We start from the raw sequence: 20,297 nt of genomic DNA, 5'->3' as shown, positions 1-20,297 counted from the left end.
TAGCACCCACTTTAGAAAAATTAACTGAAATCAATCGCCTCCTCTAACCATGAATGAGTTTCTTATACCTCTCTACTGGAATTTTGGTCCAAACTGCTGCAGGTCATTCAGATTTGAAAGAGGCCTTCTCCGAACTGCTGCTTTGAAATCTCTTCACAGGTGTTTTATGGGATTCAGATCTGGACTCATTGCTGGCCATTTCAGAACTTTCCAGTGCTTTGTTTGGATCCATTTCTGAGTGCTTTTGATGTGTGTTTCGTGTCATGTCCGGCTGGAAGACCCATGACCTCTGGTGGAGGAATTTCTGACACTAGCCACTACGTTACACCCATAAAATCCAAATTACAGGAGCATCACATGCATGAAAAGCAATTTATTCTTACAATTTTAAATGTACATTGCATTTAAAAGAGCATTTAGTTTATAAACTGAAATGTTTTCATCTGGAAACTATAGCAGTAAAGTAAACAGTGATAAACTACTTCAATAAAATACAAGCAACTGTGATAAAAAATGTTTGTTGTCCTTTCGGCTTATGCCGTAAGTTCAGAGACACATTTTCATTTCAGTCACTATTGTCTTGATACTTATACAGTCATTAATGGTGTCTCTAGATACATTTGTTTCTAAAAGCCTCAGTTCTTGGATTCCAAGGTGAAATAGAACCACATAATAATACGTTACGTTTTAACTTCACTATTTCATCTTCTTAAGAGCTACGTCTAGTTACTTTGCAGATAAAGATTTTACAAATAAGAGGCTATATTTAAAGATGATGTTGCAAAACTCCTAGCCTGAGGGAGTTTTTATTGCATTGTCATTTCCCATCTTTCTTCTGTCGAATCAATCGTACTCAGAGAAGTGTTTGCAATAATTTATTTAATGATCCTGTTTATAGGATTGAAACTGTTTTTTCAAGTCCTGGTTTTTCCATTTGTCTATGACTCATGAAACATAGAGTTGTAATAGTTACATTAATGGGAAATATGCAAGAATTGCCTTTAAATTCCAATTATGGACATCAAACAACTGTAACCAAACTCAACCAACCATTTAAACTGCTTTGAAATGCACGACCCATAGTTGCATACTTTAATATTATTACTGGAAATTTGTTGAATTAGATGTAAAATAAAGGTACTGTCTGTGTGAACCTGGAACATCTAGTGGAGAATTGCATCCAGAGGTCTTACAGCTCACATTTCCAAAGAAACCTTTCTTACATGCGAGGACACAGAAGCTAAGTGGAGCAAGTTCAAAGCCTCAATTGTTGATGTGTCTGTTGGGAGCTTGCCAGTGCTTGACTTGGCCACAATATTGAGAAACTATTTTTTTTTCTCGGGCTTGGTCCTGACTCAGCAGCAGACTGCATAACTTCTCTCTTACCACCACGGAGACGGACTTTGGTTTTTTGAAAAGTATTCCGGAATGTTGACAGTTCAAAGGTTCAAAGGAGGTAGAATTTTGAAAAAGAGGCAAAACTACTTAGCTCAGGTGTTGACTTTCAAGGTGATTGGTACTGTTTCTTACACAAGCTAAATGGGACATTATCAAACATTTTATTTGGAGGTTCATTGTTGATTGAGAACTGAAAACACATAATAGGAGAAAGATGAAGGAAGCAAAGCCCTGATGTATGTTCCCCACTTAGAACTTGTATTCCATAAAATGGAAAAAACTGTAAAATAATCGAAATCTAAATGCTTAACCACATAGAGCATTTAGCAACTCAAGGACACTACAGTGATTTTAGTTTCTGAGTGTTAATTTAAATTGTACTGAAAATAATGATGCTTTTCAATCCACTTATCGCTTTATGGTGTTACTCATCACAAGTAACACCTAATGCTATTCGGAAACTTTCAGAATTATCAAGCCTTAATTTTAAGGCAATGGAGGTTGCTGAAGTACAGGAGCTCAATACTCAAGTAAAAGTGGTATTTGTATAAGACACACACACACACAAACAAGTAGAAATACTAAGCTAAGTGCATACTCATACAGAAGATGTAGCCCAGTGGTATTTAAAGTAAAATGTTTTAATATTTGCTAAGTATAAGTAATACAGAATAAAATAATAAAGTAAAACGGAAGTACCTAAAAATGTAGCTAAGTATAGTACACAGTGATATTAAGTGCACTTAGTTACCTAACAGCCCTGTTTCCTAATATGGGGTAACTGCACCGGTCTGAGGAGACCGTGAAGGCATCACGGAACCAGCTCCTTACCAGCAGAGGGGGACGACGAGCCGCGGGGCGACAGCGTTTTAACCGCCGCCGAGGAAGCGTTAAACGTATGGACAGTTGTCATGTGTCGTAGCGTCTGGCTGGCGGTCAGCTGACAGATCTTGATCGTTTGTGATGTTTACTTTCTTCGTGTAGTCCGTGTGCCTGCGTTTTTTGAATGAATGCGTCGATATGCTTCACCAAGACGAACCATGGTAGTTGTCAACTCGGTGCTCAAGCTGCTTCAGCGGCAGACGTACACCTGTCTGTCCCACCGATACGGACTCTACCTCTGCTTTGGTGGGATCGTCCTCATGATAGTTTCTGCCTTCCAGTTTGGAGAGGTGAGGTTCTTCTGTCTCCATACCAATCCTTCGATTATCAAACGTCCTTTGGTCGACAGAGTTTCTCAGGTTAGCGCGGGGGCTGCGGCTGAGCCCCACAGAGGCGCCGCGCGAGCAGCCTCCAGTCAAAGAAACGTGCTCATCTACCTATCCGTCAAATCCCACTTACCTTTGGTCTCTTATGGAGACGGTCACGAATCATTAGGTGCTTATGACAAATCGGTATGGTAGTAAACAACACAGTCGTCCTTAATTTCAATTCATTTCTATAACATCAAGCATTTCAGAATCTGGCAGCTACCTTAGAGTTTGGGATGTAGTAAAATGGCAACTAAGTGTCCCTGAGCTCTGTATCATACTGTGTCCTCTACTTTCAGGTGGTGGTTGAGTGGAGTAGAGACCAGTATCATGTGCTGTTTGACTCCTACAGAGACAATGTGGGTGGAAAGTCTTTCCAAAGCAGGTGAGAAAAGTGCATGGTTACACTGAACTCAGTACGAACACACAACATTATACTAGCGTGTTACGCCCTCATTTAGACAATTTGCATGGGGTACGGAAAAGTAAAAACAGAAATTCTGAATTATTGATGTGAAAAGGTGCCTATATGTCAGAAAAGACTGTAGCTGCCCTTTTCTTGATAGAGTCTGGAGGAAATGGATGAGGTGAAGCCGTGCGTAAACGGAAACTAATTCAGACTCTCTAGTGGAAGGTGTCTGCTGGGGAAAGAAATTTACTGTTGGTTATTGTTTAACAGTTTGATGGCCGCCTGGGTGACACAATGTTTCTCTTTGCAGGCTCTGTCTGCCCATGCCCATTGATGTGGTGTACACATGGGTGAACGGCACAGACACTGCTCTGCTGAAGCAACTAAAGGCAGTGAAAGAGCAACTGGAGGAAGAACAAAGAGCTCTGAGGTAGCTGTGGCTCCTCTGTCTGTGGTAATGTAGTGGTGAAGGTTAATGGTTCGATAGAATTAGTGTAGAGTGCAACTACCTTCTGTACAATCAATCTAAAGTGCCTTTAGATTGCTGCTGTTCTTTATTTTATGGCCATGGAGCACAAACACACTCAAATGATTTCAGTTTTACACCGTAATGCGGTTTGAATTTGCATACAAGCATCAGCTGTAGTATTATCACTTTCATCTGATTGAATTTCTTTAGACGGGATCACAGAGCAAAGGTTAGAATAGCTCTGAGGACCTATACTCGAAACAGCAAAGTGCCGAAACATTTATCAAATTTGTTTCACCTTCTCTAAGATCAACACCAGAATATAATGGCGAGATCATGGCAGATATTAGAGTAACAATGGTAACAAACTCACTTAATTCAGAAAAGTCCCGTATTTTTACTGTAGGTAAAGCATATTGTAATAAATGTCAATGTTGATAGCATTTTTATTTTTTGGCATATTGCCCAGTCTTACTGCACATTGTTATTCTTGGTAACATATTGTGAAAATGAAAGTAATTTACTGGTTTGTTTCACATAGGGAACGCTTGGGCAAAAATGGAAGTGAGACAACTGAAGTGCCAAAAGACAGGTAAGACTGAGGAGAGGCTGGGTGTCTGATGCTCCTCGTAGGCCCAAACCTAGACTGGATTAGTGATATCGGTAAAACTCATCGGATGTAGAATTTTGTATCACAATTTTTAATTTACTTGTCTGTTATATTTTATCTATAGTGTTTATTCTCTCTGCTGTGGTTCTGTTATTTTCGTCTGATACCACTGAGGCTACTAAAACCCCTTGTAATTATGAAATAATGGGATTTGAAAGGCATAAAGAAAACCTGCTCATTTAACTTGCAACTCTGCCCACAAAGGTCTAATACAGCAATAGATATAAAATAGCCAGTGCTGCAGAAAATGGATTGAAAATATGTACTGGCTCACACTAATACTGCACAATATTATACTTTTATAAAGGTTATGATCAGATTTGACCTAGCAGGTGTTAAGTGCGGTTTGTTAGTGCTTAGCATAATATTGAGATGATTTTTCAAATATTATCTCCCATCTTGTTTTGTAAATTAGGTGGGCATAAAAAAAACACAGGGCCGTTAAATGCCAGTGTTTGGATGGGTAATTTGGAGTTTTGCTTGCACCTTCCACCTACAGACACGTCATTTAATTTCACAATTGTATTTTGAAACAGCAATTTGGGGCAGGAGATGTCACAAGCAGATGCAATTCAGAGAACTGAGAATAATCACCGGCGTTTCCTTTTACATAAATTTGCTTATAAGGTATTTAGCATTTTACTTGGAGTTAAATGATTAATTTGGATGGTCCAGTAAAGCACAGAATAGATTTGACTTCAGGGTTAATGCTTCCTGTCTGTTCATCATCCAAATGTTGGGTCAATGATACCCCCCACACACACAGACCCACACAAACTCATTTCCTCTCTTTGTCTGTTCGCCCCTGCTTTCTGTGTCTGTTCATTCTAACCAGACGGGCTCGATGCAACATTTGAGCAAAGGAAGCCGTTTGCTCAGTGTGTGAACTCAACTAATTTCATGCATATATTTTTGTAGGTATTTACTGTGAAAACCACAAAGTTTAAAGGAAGTGGTTCAGAGTAAGAACACAAGGTGCACAAACGTTTTCAATTTCTATCCTTTTGTTTTTAGTGTTAAGCCAGAATGCCTGCTGTCCCACTGCATCATTGCGCCCATGCTGGCCCTGGAGCCCGCTCTCCCAGCCAACGTTACACTCAAAGAGCTGCCATCGCTCTTTCCCTCCTTCTCTGCTGCCAAAGAGCTGCTGCTGATGAACAAGCCCTTTCACCCACCCACCTCGGTCTCTGTGATAGTCTTCCATTCGCAAGCTGAGGGTAAAAGCCACAATTACTCAGAGATGCTCATGTAAAATAAGATCAGGCTATTTTTGTTTTGCATGTAAGAACGATTCATATAAAGCTGACTTAACAATTACTACTAGTCCACTGCAACATAAAAGTCACCAGGTGGATTTAATGCTGGGACTGATCAGTGTATTTCTGTTTACCTGAAGATTTCTTTTGTTTTTAATTTACAGCTGATAAAGCCTATAAAGACATTACTAGTGAGGAACGGAAATTGACTTTGTCCAGATGTTTCCTGGTGAGTTTAAAACTTATATTTTAACTGTGCATGTTATACTGCAGGACAGTCTTTGTGATTTAACATCTTTCCCCAAAATATTTTCCTTACTTTGTGTTTTTACCCTAACAAAACGAAGGCAGTTCACCTCTTAAACTAGGACACTCTCGATTATGGCTCCAGATTATAGCGATAACTATTTTGAATGTAATTTGCATAAGGGACAACTACATTTGCCATGTCAAAAGTTTTTTTTGACTGTCATGGATCACAACTTGACTTGTTAATCGCATGGATGTCTCCTCAGAAAAACATCCTACTACCTAACAATGTTCTATCTTGTTGGTTGTAATTTCTGGCTTTTATGTGCACATGTGGCTCTGTGTTGTGTAGTTGTGTGTGTGTGTGTAGGAGATGAAGTATAGCATCAACTTGCATAAAAAGGCCAGTTCTTAACAAAATGATTAAAAAATTTTTTTTTGATTCAAGGACCTGCTGCTGTTTCTTTAAAGTGGGAAATTTGCCTCCTGAAAATACCTTTTTTATTCATAAAATCGATGGCATTATTTGTGTGTTCTGCAGACGACAGATAAAGAGGCACCAGGTTTGATCCGAATGCAGTCTCTGGCATATCTGAGCGGCTTCCCAGCATCCTTTAAGGAGACAGAGCAGCTGAGGGTAAAACTGCCTTCCATCATAACCAACAAGATCAAACAGGTAAAACTGTTGCCTTCTGAAGTGTTTCTTTAGTGTGGTAGAGTTTGTTAGCAGCAAGGATCAATTGAAAATTAGTTTTAATAGTAGTGTGAACACAAGATGTCTGTTTTTAAGTAGAGGAAGAAGATAGAGGAATTCAGAAACTATTAGTCATTAGAATAAATTAAGCTTATTGCGGTTGTTGATCACATTGATATCTACTAGGTGGATCCATCGTATCTTTGGAATACTTTCATTTTGAAATTCTTCTTTTGTTGTTATTTATTTCCTCATTTTGAGAAATACCAGGACTGATGAGAACCTTGTATTTATTTTTATATTTATTTTATTACCGTTTTCTTTTACAGTTCTTGCTAATTCTAATTATTGATTTTTCTTTTTTACAAATTGTACCTCAAGTCATTCTCAAAAAAAAAAAGTGAAATAGATATTTTACTAATTACCTGAAAAGAACAATTCTTGGTTGGTATCTAAACAGCAGGTGGCAGAGTTGGACATCAGTTGGCTTTTGACTTTCTGGGTTTGTGTTGTTTACTCAGTGCAGAGCAAGTACTTTATTTCCTCAGAGATCTTTGGAGACACTAGTCTGCCACCAGATGTCACTCTCTTTATCATTGTTGCAACACACAAACACACACACATACACACACAGTGTACCAAATATATGTGTGCTCAAAGTAAGGTTTTGATCTTTTTATATAGCAAGGCTTTGTATAGCAGGGCTAATAACAAATGTCAGATCCTCCTTGTAGAGCAGAAGACGCTCTCCTGCTAAACATGGTCTTTTTCTATTTTAAACAGTTATGTTGTGATGTGAATAAAGAGCTTCTGTTTAGCCCGGCCTTAGGCGGCTTGTGTATCTAATAATTTTTTCTCATCAGAGCTCTGCTGCATATTGTGAGGCTGAAGAATTTCACTAACGAGCGTGGATTACTCAGGAATAATCAAAGCAAACGACAGAGTGCAGCCATAGAGCTGACAGACTCTGTCACACCAGCAGACATGTGGGATGACTATTTGTCTGTTTGTCCTGTCGTCCGAAAATATGCTCACATGGCTGGTGATAAATTAGTTAACATCATTTGTAACGGCCTTTTGTATTTTGTAACTGCAAAACAAGGTGCGTATGCTATTTGTTGTTCTCAGGTTCAACATGTGTAACTCAAACACAGTTTATTGCGTTTATTTTAAGTTAAAATGTCTGCTGTGAAAAAGATCCAAAGCTCAGATTTATCTGGGGTCAACATAGACAGGAGGGGGCTCTGATGCTAATTGGGCTTTTGAGGTTTATGGTTGCAAAACAACTTGTAAAATCTAATGTTGAATTTATAAGGTGGATAAAAAGACACAAATAGTGAAGCGTAACAATTAACATGATTCAAATCATATCAACGTGTAAAAACTTTTTTATATTTTATGAACACCCCAGAAAATTACAATACAATTTTATTAAAAAAGTGGCAGCTGTGGCTCAGCAGAAAGTGTAGTTATCTAATCTTAACAGTTTGTTTGATCCCCACTGGCCATGGCCAAGACATTTAATCCTAATTTGATCTCAGTGGGTCAGGTCTGAAAAGACAATAGACCTTGTTCGTCACCAATCCGAAATTGGGACCAAAAGCTGGTGAAGAAGTTGCTTCTGTGAACCTCGTTGAAAATCACTGTAACTACCATTTGTGAGTATATGTAGGTAAACCATATTCAACCCACATATTATCATCGAACCCAGTTGGTTTGTCACTTTGGAGCATGTTGGGGCATGTGATATTAACCACCGGCATGCAGGCTGTAACTTTAGCTGGCGGTGCGGGGGTTAATATTAGAACAACTGTTAGGAGTGGCACGGTGCCAGCCAGCACGCCAAAAGGTCAACAGGATCGTACAACCTTCCCTTTCACTGGCAGCTCACACTGTACTATCACAAACATCTGTATTCATACCTGGCTGAACCTGTTTTATGAGTGGAACACACTTGAGGGGGTGTTTTGCAAGATTGAATAGGGGTGTGTATGTGGACAGTAGAGATGATTCTGGAACAGGTGGAGTCACGAAATGTCAAGGAAAGAGAATGGAAAGTGTGTGTGTGTTGGCTATTTAGGACAAGAAGAAGTGTAGGTAGCATCACACAATGTTTGGATTTCAAGGGGTTTCCTGGTGTTGCTGGGCTGTTTCTGTGAAAGAGGGATGAGTTGGGCCTGGTGGGGTGGGGGGTTGGGGGTTCAGTGGTGAGAGTCAGTAGGTATTAATAGCTGGTGTTAGATCATATGCTATGGTGATGAAAGCTGCTTCCCAACCTTGATCAGATGCCCGTGCTTTCGCCTGTAAAGTTACGCCCTTAGCGCGTTGTGTACAAGCCTGCTGATGTGTTTGTATTAACATGTATTTTTATGTGTTCACATAGTGTCTCATGTTCAAGAAAGCCACAATGTCTTATTTCAGCATGAATTAGTATTCTTTTTCATCATGGACAAATAGTGTCTTCAAGAATTCCTTGCATTATTACTCTGTTACAGGAAGTGTCTTTAGTCATCTTGGCTCATCAACTTGTTAACATTTGCTCACATGGATGGAAGCTTTGTCCCCTTTTTCATAATATCAATGTCATACTTTCATATTGATAATTTCTAATTTGTTCTGTAAAGAAATCTAGAGGATTGCTTTTTACGATTGCTTCAGAGGATAACATAACTTCCGCTTTGATACAGCTGCGCAATCCTGCACCAGCTCCAACTGTAGAAAGATCTCTCACCACTTGGTTAATTATTTTACACTTGCTGTCAACTCTTTTTTTTTTTTACCCAGACTAATCTCATATTCTGTTGCTTCTGCAGTGAAAGGCCTCTATGGTCACAGTTTGGTTTGTAATGGGAGTAAGTTATACCTGGGACATGCCTGGAGGAAATGACGGTTAACTGAAAATCCCTGCAGTTTTTTTTGTTCAAAATTAAATTTCACTTTCGGTACACCATCAACAAACCTGGCCAAGCTCTTATCTCCAATATTTAAATGCTGTAGTGAGTTGAGCAGGGTTTACTGCTTATAAATTAAGCTTAGCATTTTTTTTATACATTTTCTTCTTACAATGAAAATACCATGAAATTGTGAAATAAAATGATTGAAATAAAAATGCAACAATATGTTACAAAACCAAATAAAGACATAGCAGAAATCAAATACAGTGTATACCTCACTTAAACAATGATGGTACATATTTCAAGAAGCCACCCAGCTTACCAATAACCTTTGACCTATTAGCATGTAAGAATTAAATAAATTTAAACATAGACAATTTATGTAGTAAATACTTAAGGCAGGTACTCTAATACACTATACTTACATTATTACATTCAAACAGAATATGATCCTCACCACCCAGCTCGTTGTAAAAGGAAGGATCTGTTCTTTCGCTGGCATTGTCTTGTGAATTTGAGGATCTCTGGGACAATATTTTTCTCTTATTCTACAACTATGGTAGAAAATGAGAGAGAATAAAAAAAAAAAAAAGCATTTCTTTCTACACAGAGATCGTTGTCTAAATGGGAGACTAATTAAAATGAGTATGAGAAACATAACTAATATAGATGATTCTTGTTCCTGAATACTGTTGCTCTGCATGGAATAGTTGAGTAATTATGCTCCGTGGCTCGTATGTATTGCTGCCTCTGATTTTGCTTCAAGGTGGTAAGAGGAACCGATTTAGGGAGCTTCAGTCACAAAGACTGCTTAACTGGATGGTGTTTCTATAGGATCACATCTGCATATAGATCTGTATCAGTGAACAGGCTCAGACATCATGATCGACAACATGCACTAGAAGATGCTTGTGTGTTGGTGCAATGTATAAGGATGTATGTAAGAGCAACTCCTCCTCAGGTGACCGAGAATGTCAGTGAACAGTGACTGTGTTAACAAGAACGGTTCAGATGTGTGTTTTAGCGATGATGTGAATCATATGCTGTGGCTTTTGGAGTCACATCCTGTCAATCACCATTACCATCATCGAAATGAGGGACTATCCTTTAGTATTCATGCCTACAGCAGAGTTCCTGAGACTTGTAAAATGAATGCTGAGCTGGATTGGAGTGGTTCTGGTGTTGCCTGTTGGCCCAGCACCTTACTTACATTATATGTCTTTATATTGTCATTTGTCATACATTTTGTCAGTTTTTGGGCACGATATAACCCAAAAATAGATTCTAAAGCTGTTGGGAATTCTAGATTGTTCTGCATACTGGATATGGAACCTGGGCTGGTTGAAAAATAGCGATAGTTCAAACTAAGAAATGTTTTCATATTGCTATCCAACAGTTCTTAATGACAGCAGGGATGTGCCACAGTGACGACAAATCTGCTCTGTGTGTGCGTGACAGAGAAAGCACGTAATCAGGACTAGAAAATATCTATAATAAAAATGGCAATGTGATCTCCTGGCTGGATCTTGCTTGTGTTCACGTCACAGGTTGAGGCAGAACATGAGTTTGTGTGAGAGGTTTGTGTTTGCTGCTGAATGATGGAGGGAGACAAAGCTTTTCCTGGCAGGCTTAGAGTTTGAGACGTGAGAGGAGACAGACATGGTGTAAATTGGCAAGGCCAAGGGTATGTCTTCCACATGCATCAAACACACAAACACAGCTTTGCATTTTTATTTATGTTATGGGCATAATGGATTCCCTAGCCCCTTACTCTTACTGTTACCATCACAACTAAATGCCTTAAACATTTCTTAACCCTCAAACAGGCCCTCAAACTTGTTAAGATCAGCAAAATGTCCTCAGTTTGCCAAAAGATCCAGATTTAGGGAAAAAAACTTTTTATGTCTCAAATAGGTAAAAAAAGAAATTGCAAACAAGACCTTCACATAACTCCCCTGAGATCACATGGAGGCCCGCATGGAGACGATGACCTCACAGAATCACACACACACACACACACACACACACACACACACACACACACACACACACACACACACACACACACACACACACACACACTGTGGCTAAACATGTGGCTTAAACATGTGACTTCAGCCCTGAGGAATTGGTGTTTAGATTTTTCCCGCAGTGCATGTGGTGTTTTATAGTTTTTGAAATAAAGGGGCACATATACTGTAACTACATCAAACAAAAATTGAATATTTTGCACTGAACCACTAATATTAACTTTATAGTCGCACCAGATAAAAAGTCACTGATTCATGGATGTCCTAATAGAGTTTCGAGTAAGCATCAGGGGAGGTATAGGATCCAGTTTATTTGAAATAAATCAGAAACTAAATGTGAGCATATCACTGTCTCTTCTGGATCAATTGATCATGTTTTATTTAGTTTGGCTGTAATAACATTACCAACTTCATAAAAATGACTCCAAGCAAGTAATTTCCCTGCTGCTTTATTTGTCTCTTAGTTTGAGTTGTACTCGGAGGCCAGCATCGCCCTGCTCCACCTGAAAACCCCACAGGATTTCACTGATCTGACGCAGCAGGCTAAAAAGAATCTGACGCTGGATGGGAAAGAGTTAACCATCAGCCCTGGCTACTTGTTCTGGGATCTCACTGCCATCTCACAGGTACAACCGGTCTTTCCTTGATTTATTTATTTTTAAAATTTTTTTGCAACTGCCACAATATATTCACAAGGCTCAAACACTCATTATGAGCAATATTCCTTGAAACACAGACTGAAAATGAATTCTTTACTACTCTCTCTTCTGATCTTACGCTCCAGTCCAAACAGGATGAAGACGTTTCAGCCAGCAGATTCGAGGACAACGAGGAGCTCCGCTATTCGCTGCGCTCAGTGGAGAAACACGCTCCCTGGGTGCGACACATATTCATTGTCACTAACGGACAGATTCCCTCCTGGCTCAACCTGGATAACCCCAGAGTTACTGTGGTCACACATCGGGTAAAAACAAAGCTTTAACTGCTCCCATAGTTTCATCAGTATGTCTATTCATAAGTCGTGTACTGCATTAAGGTTCAAGAGTTGACAAGGTCACATGGAAAATGTAATTTTATTAAGGATTATTTAGGATATAATTTTACTTTATGATACAGGTGGGGTATTGAATAAAAAATCAAATTCAGTGAGAAGTATTACTTTTAACCATTTGCTTGAATGCCTGTAAGTGGATTTGTATTTAATGCAGAAATCGAAGTGCTCGTTGAATATTTTTCCTTTCCCAAATTATATGTTTACAGTATTAATTTACTGTATGGTGTATATTTGCAGGATGTCTTCCAGAACCACAGCCACCTCCCCACCTTCAGCTCCCCTGCTATAGAGACCCACATCCACCGCATCCCAGGGCTCTCACAGAAGTTTGTTTACCTCAATGATGACGTGATGTTTGGCAAAGACGTCTGGCCGGACGATTTCTACAGCCACTCTAAGGGGCAGAAGGTTGGCAGCTCAGTCTGATATGTGTGCTTCAGTTTGCTTGTTTTTGTTTTGGAAAGACACATTACATTGTTAGTTCCACTCCACACAGCTTTTCATTATTTTTGTCCCACTTCACTGCAGGTGTATCTCACCTGGCCTGTCCCCAATTGTGCTGAGGGGTGCCCCGGATCCTGGATCAAAGATGGCTACTGTGACAAAGCTTGCAACAACTCTGCATGTGACTGGGATGGAGGAGACTGCCTGGGTAAACACTGCTGAGTCTGCTCTCTAAATGAACTTGTTTGTGTCATTCATGTCTCATAATCTTGTTCCCTTTCTCTCACAGGTGTAAATGGGAACAGTCGGTTCGCTGTGGGGGGTGGCGGTGGTGGACAAGGTGGAGCTGGTGGGCAGGTGTGGCAGTTTGCAGGTGGTATGGGAGGACTTGGCGGAACGTCCTACTGTAATCAAGGCTGTGCCAACTCCTGGCTGGCAGACAAGTTCTGTGACCAAGCCTGCAATGTACTGTCGTGTGGTTTTGATGTCGGTGACTGTGGCCAAGGTAAATTTAAAGCGATGATAATGATGATGAGGATGATCAGTTTTTTGGCAAAGTTCTTTTAGAAACATATAACTTAATCTGTCATTTCTTAAATGTCAAATTCAAGAATGAATTTAGTCTAGTGAAGACTTCTTGTTGTGTCGTGGAACTTGTTGATACTGTAATAATTTCATTGTGTATTCGTGTGTGTTGTAGAACATTTTGCAGAGATGCACCGTGTGACTCTGCTGAGAAACCAGAGCCTGTACACTCTGCCAGTCGGAGAAATCAGGCCATATTTTAACTTCGACAGTCTGGCTCACAGAGTCTCTGAGGCCCACGTCAGTGACAACCAGGTGGTTCGCCACACCTCTGTCGCCAACAAGTGGAAGACCATTCACCTACTGCTGTACCCCGGCCATAACGCTACCCAGATCCAGTACAACCTCACTTTCCAGAGAGGTGATAGCACAGAGTTCACGATGAGCTTTAGTGTGGCTGTCGACACTCGTGAGATTCCCCGTGCTAACGTGTCCCAGGTTGAAAGCATAGACGAAGGCAAAGAGCCAAAGCCAACCCCAACTCCTGAGCCTGTGTTCCCCTTCTCAGATATACCCGAAGACAAACGAGGTCCTAAGATCCAGAGGCAGCGTGGTGGGGGACTTCAGGTTGTGATAGACGTTCCATCGCTGAATGTGTCGCTTTTGCCCCTTGGAGTACGTAATGAGCTTCAGAAGCTGGAGGAGAAGCTTCTGATTGGTGACATTACTATGAAGGGTTATAACCTCACTAAGGCTGAACTTCTGAACCCTTACAGGACATTGGCTCAAAAGCAGCAGGTGATTGATTCACAGCCAGGTAATGAGGGGGCAGCCAAGGTGCAGAGGAAACCTTATAAAGACTTGGAGGGAGAGCAGCTAGAAAGAAATCCACCCATGGAAGAGAAAGATGGGAATATTGCTCAGAAAGATCAGAGCTTTAAAGAAATGTCCAGAAAAGAGAAACGTGTCACTCCTTTCAGCCCAATCCATATTGACGATAAGCATAAAGAAGAGTTTGTAGGACCAAAAACGTATCCTATCAATACTGCCATTGAAAGGCCTATGACTTCCAAATTGCTAGGCAGCATTTCCAAAATCAAGAGCGCTGAGATTCAGGGAGAGAACGATGCAGGAGGAGCTCCAGTGGGGAGGAAACTCCAACATTTCATTTCCTCAGATAGAGGCTTCCTTCCGTGGGAGAGGAGGAAGTACTTTCAGCACTTACTTGAGGTAATTAGGGCCTGCTACTTCAAGTATATCCTTTGTTATGTATTTTAATTTCTTTAAATAATTAATGTGTCAACTCCATAGGAAGAAGAGCGTCTGCAAAAAGAGCTGATGTATGAGACTGATGGAGCTGCTACTGGCCGAAGGCTGAGGGACACGTTTGCTGACTCGCTGCGCTACGTCAACAAGCTGCTCAACAGCCAGTTTGGCTTCACGTCCCGCAAAGTCCCTGCACACATGCCGCACATGATCGATCGTCTTATCATGCAGGAGCTGCAGGACACGTAAGAGATATGTCTTTATAGACAGTGTTTTTTTGTATTTTTTTTCTCTTGAAGCCTTGGTAACTGCTCCTCACTTTTTTCTTAAGATTCCCTGAGGAGTTTGATAAAACATCACGCCACCGTGTTCGTCACCCCGAGGACATGCAGTTCGCCTTTTCATATTTCTACTTCCTGATGAGTGCTCAGCAGCAGCTCAATGTCTCTAAGGTGTTTGATGAGATTGACACTGATCATTCGGGCGTTTTGTCTGATCGGGAGATTCGAACTCTTGCCACAAGGATTCACGAGCTGCCACTCAGCCTCCAGGTCCGTTCTGGATTTTATAACTTCTCTCCCTAACATGAGCTTTTGAGACATGCCCTAATAGGTTGGAAAAGTCATTGTTGGATTTGAGGTACATGTGTGTATTTGTTCTTGTAGGACCTAACAGGTCTAGAACAGATGTTGATAAACTGCTCAAAGACACTCCCAACAAACCTGACTCAGCTCCATTTGGTGAATCCCACTCAGGAAACATACTATGATCCCAGCATGGTGAGTTGTGCTTTGGAGGAAATGCAGAAAAAGGCAACTGCAAGCTGAGGTTTAATGGCATTTGTAGTAAATATTGAGGTTATGTTTTTTTTTTTTTTAAATCTACAGCCTCCTGTCACCAAAGGTCTTGTCCTCCACTGCAAGCCCATCACAGAACGCATCCACAAAGCCTTCAAAGACCAGAACAAATACAAGTGAGTCCTCAAGTATTGTTATTGTCATATGACAGTGTATTTAAGCTTTTCTTCGTGTTTGGTTCTGCTGCTAACATGACCTTTGTTCTATAGGTTTGAGATCATGGGAGAGGAAGAGATTGCTTTCAAGATGGTGCGGACCAACGTGTCCCATGTTGTTGGCCAGTTAGATGACATTCGAAAAAACCCGAGGTGAGAAGGACTGTTTATTGATTAGTGTCAGTCTTTTTCATTTTTCTCTCTGTGTGGTGCAACCAAACTTCACATCTTTTCTACGCTGGATGTTAAACTGTACCCATGTCTGCACTATTTTTCCCAACAGGAAGTTCATCTGTCTGAATGATAACATCGATCACGCCCATAAAGATGCTGCCACAGTGAAAGCCGTGCTGAGAGATTTCTATGAGTCCATGTTTCCGCTACCGTCCCAGTTTGAGCTGCCCAGAGAGTATCGCAACAGGTTCCTGCATATGGAAGACCTCCAGGAATGGTAAGTGGGTTATAAAGTGTAGAGAAAAATCTAATAATTTGAGCACATCTTGGCTCAGTTGCTACTGACTAAAGTGTTGGTCCACGCTGAAATATCTTAACAGCTGTTTGAGGTCAGTAAATTTCATACAGAAATTGGTGATTTCCCGAGGATAAAACCTACTTTGGGGGTCCCCAGATGTTTCCTCTACTGCTACCATGAAGTTTTCATCTGTTTTTTGAGTAATGTTTCAGCTCCGATTGCATGATTTACAGGGACATTTGCTTTGAACTTTTATGTTCACCACAGGTTGAACAAAGGTCCCTTTCCATCTGGTGCCATTATTAGATCAAAATTTGAATTCTTAGATCAGATGTTTTATTTTTTCCTGCAGCAACAAACAGCCCAAAACTCAGTGAACTTTAATTTACAATGATGAAGAACGGAGAGAAGATGATAGAAATGTTCACATTTTAGAAACCGGTTATTCATTTTTTTTTATAATTTAATATGATAAAACAATGCTGTAAATTACTACAGTATATTATAAAACATGATATCATACAAATTCAATAAAATACCACAGACACTGACAAAGAAAAATAAACAAAAACAAATAAATTAAAACAATTTGTTAATGACATAACTTGTTGTTCATTCATTTTCTGTCAATTGTCATTCACTGATTGCAGTACATATACAGTATAAATCTACATGAGTAGTACAGCAACCAGCTGTAGATGCACTCGAGCCCTTGTTACACATGTGCTGGTACTTTATCGGGCTCTATTTTTCCCCCCAGTCTGGCTAAGTTAAGAATTTGTGGCTGTGGACGGAGCTTTGTTGGAACAGTGGGAATCCCTCGGGGTCTTCAGAGGGTTTTTTTGTCAGGGATCTTGGTCTTGTATTCAAGGAGCTTCCATTGGAGAATGCTGGAGAATGTCAACCTTGCATGGAGACTTTAAATTTAGACCAAGCTTGTAAGATACTTGAAAGAGCATCACACAGCTAATCCCCTCGTCCCCTTCCCCTCCAGCCCTCGTTCTGCGTTTGAGTTAAGTGATAGACAGATGGTGTTAGGTGATCTCACCTTGTCACCCTGTTGCCCTGCGGCCCTGTGCATAGCGCATGCTTCCTGCTTGTTACATCAGACATCTTGTCTGTCCTCTACTGAGGTGTGTTTGTCATCAGATTAGAAAATTTGCCTTTTTACTTGTGCATGTTGATGTTGGGTCGAGCAACAAAGTATGAGTTCAGTTTAAATAAGAAATAACTTGTTTATAACGTGTTTCTCCCTAGGCGGGTGTATCGGGACAAGCTGAAGTTCTGGACCCACTGCGTCCTTGTGACACTTGTCATCTTCACTGTCACATCCTTTTTTGCCGAACAGGTCAGTGTGTCCAACTCAGACCACACACACAAATTATTTACAGATAAAGACACACAGGACATTTGCTCAGACACCTCTCGTTTTCCATGATTAACACTTGAGCTATGGTTCAGGTCTTCACTACTGAAATTCCACTCTGAGGTGCGTCTGTTTCGTGTGTCGACCCAGTATGACCAGCTGAGCCAGGACCTGACTTAACAGAAATGAAAGACGTTCTGTGAAAGACGAGATCTGTCTGTCTTTGTTCACTTGGATAAGATAGTTCTTTTATATACTTTAACCTTCTGCCAGATAAGATATGTTTCTATCTGGAGGAGTGTCAAACATTATTATAAGACTAAATTATATTCAAGAATTTTAAAATCAGGATACTGTTCTTGGACAACCTTCCTGTGAAATACTTGCAATTTGGTTCTGAAAACAAATGTCAAGAACTGTTTAACAAATGCTACTTCTTCCAGGATTGACATTTAGCTGTTGTGGGGTCTGCCAGAAGTTTCCAGTTTCTCCTCAGTCTCTAAAGAAAGGTTAATAGTTGCAGTGACCTTAGGAGAATTTCCCACACAGCTGCCCATGGGACCAGTCTTCCCATTGAGGAAGGTGTCAGACTTGTCCAGTGTGTCTCTCACTGCACACATACAGACTTTTGATGTCCCTTTTTGGGACAATAAGACATCTGTCCTGTTGTTCAGCAGAAATTTGAGTGAGTTTTGCACCGTTTACACTACAAAGCCTAAAGGTGTTTCCTTGGAGGAAGGTGCCGCTGAACTTCTAAGATTTCTTTGGGTTACAAAGGGGAAATGTAGCTGTCAGAGACATGAGCCAAATGAAAACATCAACACCACTTATAATGTGACTAATAGGTTATGTTTGGCAGTTGCTAGGCAACCAGAGTGCTAATAAGGATGTCTCACCACAACTCACCACAAAACGACAAATTCCCAGTTTAGCTTAACCGAAAATATAATTTTTTTTTTTTATTCTACAGTTTAAACAATTGCGATACAGGGTTTTAGCAGATAGACTGTGTTTCCCTTAATTACATGGCAAAAAGCTGGTTATGGCAGCTAAACTAGCTGGTTACTGGCTGTAGGTAGCTCATTACTTACGATGATGCACATGACCACCCTGCTTCTATAGAGCTCACATCCAAAGCACTTTACAATGTTGCTTTACATTCACATGCAAAGTGTACGTCTGACCCACTGGGAGGAACTGGGGGTTCCGTGTCTTGCCCACCGAACTTACTTAGCTGACTACGCCGTCAGCTGAATCTTCTGATTCAGATGTACTAAATGAATTGGGAAATATTATTTTTCGCTATTATTTTAAATTTTAACTTTATTTCCCAAAATTTGGAACTGTTTCCTTAATTAAAAACCTCCTCACACCATGTTATATCACAATCTCCCTACTGCCAACACATAACAGAAGACTTATTTGTCTTTTCTTGGCTGCACAAAATTGCTAATACTTTGCTATTTCCCCTCCTCCTGCAGCTGATTCTTCTAAAACGAAAGCTGTTCCCCAGACGCAGAGTGAACAGGGACAGCAACCCTGAGCGGGTGTGAAAGAGGAAGACTTCCCTCTCCTGCCCAACCTCCACCCTTCCTCTCCTGTTAAGTATCGAGGCCTGGAGAGGGTCCACATCAGGGCACTAGGTGGAAGGTCCCCAGAGCTTGTATTGCATCAGCATAAATGAAAGTTAAGGACTTATGGGAGATGATGATGAAATGTATTTCAGAAGGATCCTTCATGAAGGATGGGGCTGTCCGCTAATGGGAATTACAGCCAGAAAGAAGACGCCTGTTGATCTTCTTTTCCTCTGCTGGGGGCATTGGAGACGTTTCATACAACACGTAAACACACAAAACACTCCCTACACCCTGTATCACCCTTCTTGCGTCCTCTCCTCTTTATGCTGTTTACGTGTGAAACACTTCTTAGCAGCAGTGCAGGACTCGCAGTGTGTATGCAGGAAGAACGTTTTTGACCAAACGATCAGACAGTTATTTAACAGAAAGTGATCTGGAACTATTGTGTTAATTGATCGTTTGAATCTATGTTAAAATAAAATGCCAAACATTTACTGGTACTGGCTTCTTAAATGTTAGTATTTTCTGCCTTTCTCTCTTTTATATCATTGTAAATTATCTTTAGGTTTGTGGACAGTGTTTTCTTGGTCACCCGGGCTCTAGGAAATTTTGATGGCCTGTTGTTGAGGGGTAGAGCATTGAGTTGGGATGCAGAACGGCCACCCCACCAGGTGTGTCCCTGCCCGGGTCACCGATGGCCGCTTTGGTATCGGTCCAAGCCCGGACAAAAATGTGAGGGTTGCGGCATGAAGGGCATCCCACATGAAAACTCATGCCAAATCAACGTGCGGAACATGTTCCGCTGCGGCGACCCCCGAAGGGACAAGCCGCAAGCCAATTTAATTTCTCATCATTGTTTTCACATGTTCTAGTTAAAATGTGTAAAAGATTGAGAAGTAGTCAGGGGAAAAATTGGAAAGATTTTGTCTGGTTGTTAATCTTTTTACTGCATACATAGCTGTCATTTTAAGAGATTGAGGGAAAAGGTGCACATATTGATGACTAAGAATAATACATTTAAGTGTTGGCTGTTATGTCTTTACAAATGTGAAAACTTGAAGTGCCTTCTTTGTTCATTCCTGCTTGTTTGAACATGCTCTGTATTGTTTTTAAGTGTTATTATTACTTATTAATGTTGGACCATATACGCCACAACCTGACCTTGTGAAGTACAATAAGAATGAATGGGATACAGGATAATTGTAACTGTTAATATGGTGCAGATGTAATTGTTGGAGCTACATGTAAGTTATACTACAGCT

General features: G+C 40.5%; 1 protein-coding gene across 1 annotated transcript; it reads left to right on the top strand.

Moving 5' to 3' along the window:
* Window positions 1–2,242: 2,242 nt before the first annotated feature.
* gnptab (N-acetylglucosamine-1-phosphate transferase subunits alpha and beta) lies at window positions 2,243–19,535 on the top strand. Its single transcript, XM_067490023.1, has 21 exons — window positions 2,243–2,570; window positions 2,948–3,033; window positions 3,368–3,487; window positions 4,068–4,118; window positions 5,211–5,413; window positions 5,617–5,681; window positions 6,243–6,377; window positions 11,784–11,945; window positions 12,104–12,283; window positions 12,611–12,781; window positions 12,902–13,025; window positions 13,107–13,322; window positions 13,518–14,572; window positions 14,654–14,853; window positions 14,940–15,159; window positions 15,274–15,387; window positions 15,496–15,581; window positions 15,675–15,773; window positions 15,904–16,071; window positions 17,350–17,440; window positions 18,940–19,535. Exons 1-21 carry the CDS (start codon window positions 2,409–2,411, stop codon window positions 19,009–19,011), a joined length of 3,780 nt encoding a protein of 1,259 aa, XP_067346124.1. The 5' UTR covers window positions 2,243–2,408; the 3' UTR covers window positions 19,012–19,535.
* Window positions 19,536–20,297: the final 762 nt, after the last annotated feature.

Source organism: Channa argus, chromosome 21 (assembly GCF_033026475.1).
Source record: "Channa argus isolate prfri chromosome 21, Channa argus male v1.0, whole genome shotgun sequence".
Taxonomy (NCBI): domain Eukaryota; kingdom Metazoa; phylum Chordata; class Actinopteri; order Anabantiformes; family Channidae; genus Channa; species Channa argus.
The sequence above is the reverse complement of the archived record's forward strand: the minus strand, read 5'-3'. Positions and strand labels throughout refer to the sequence as shown.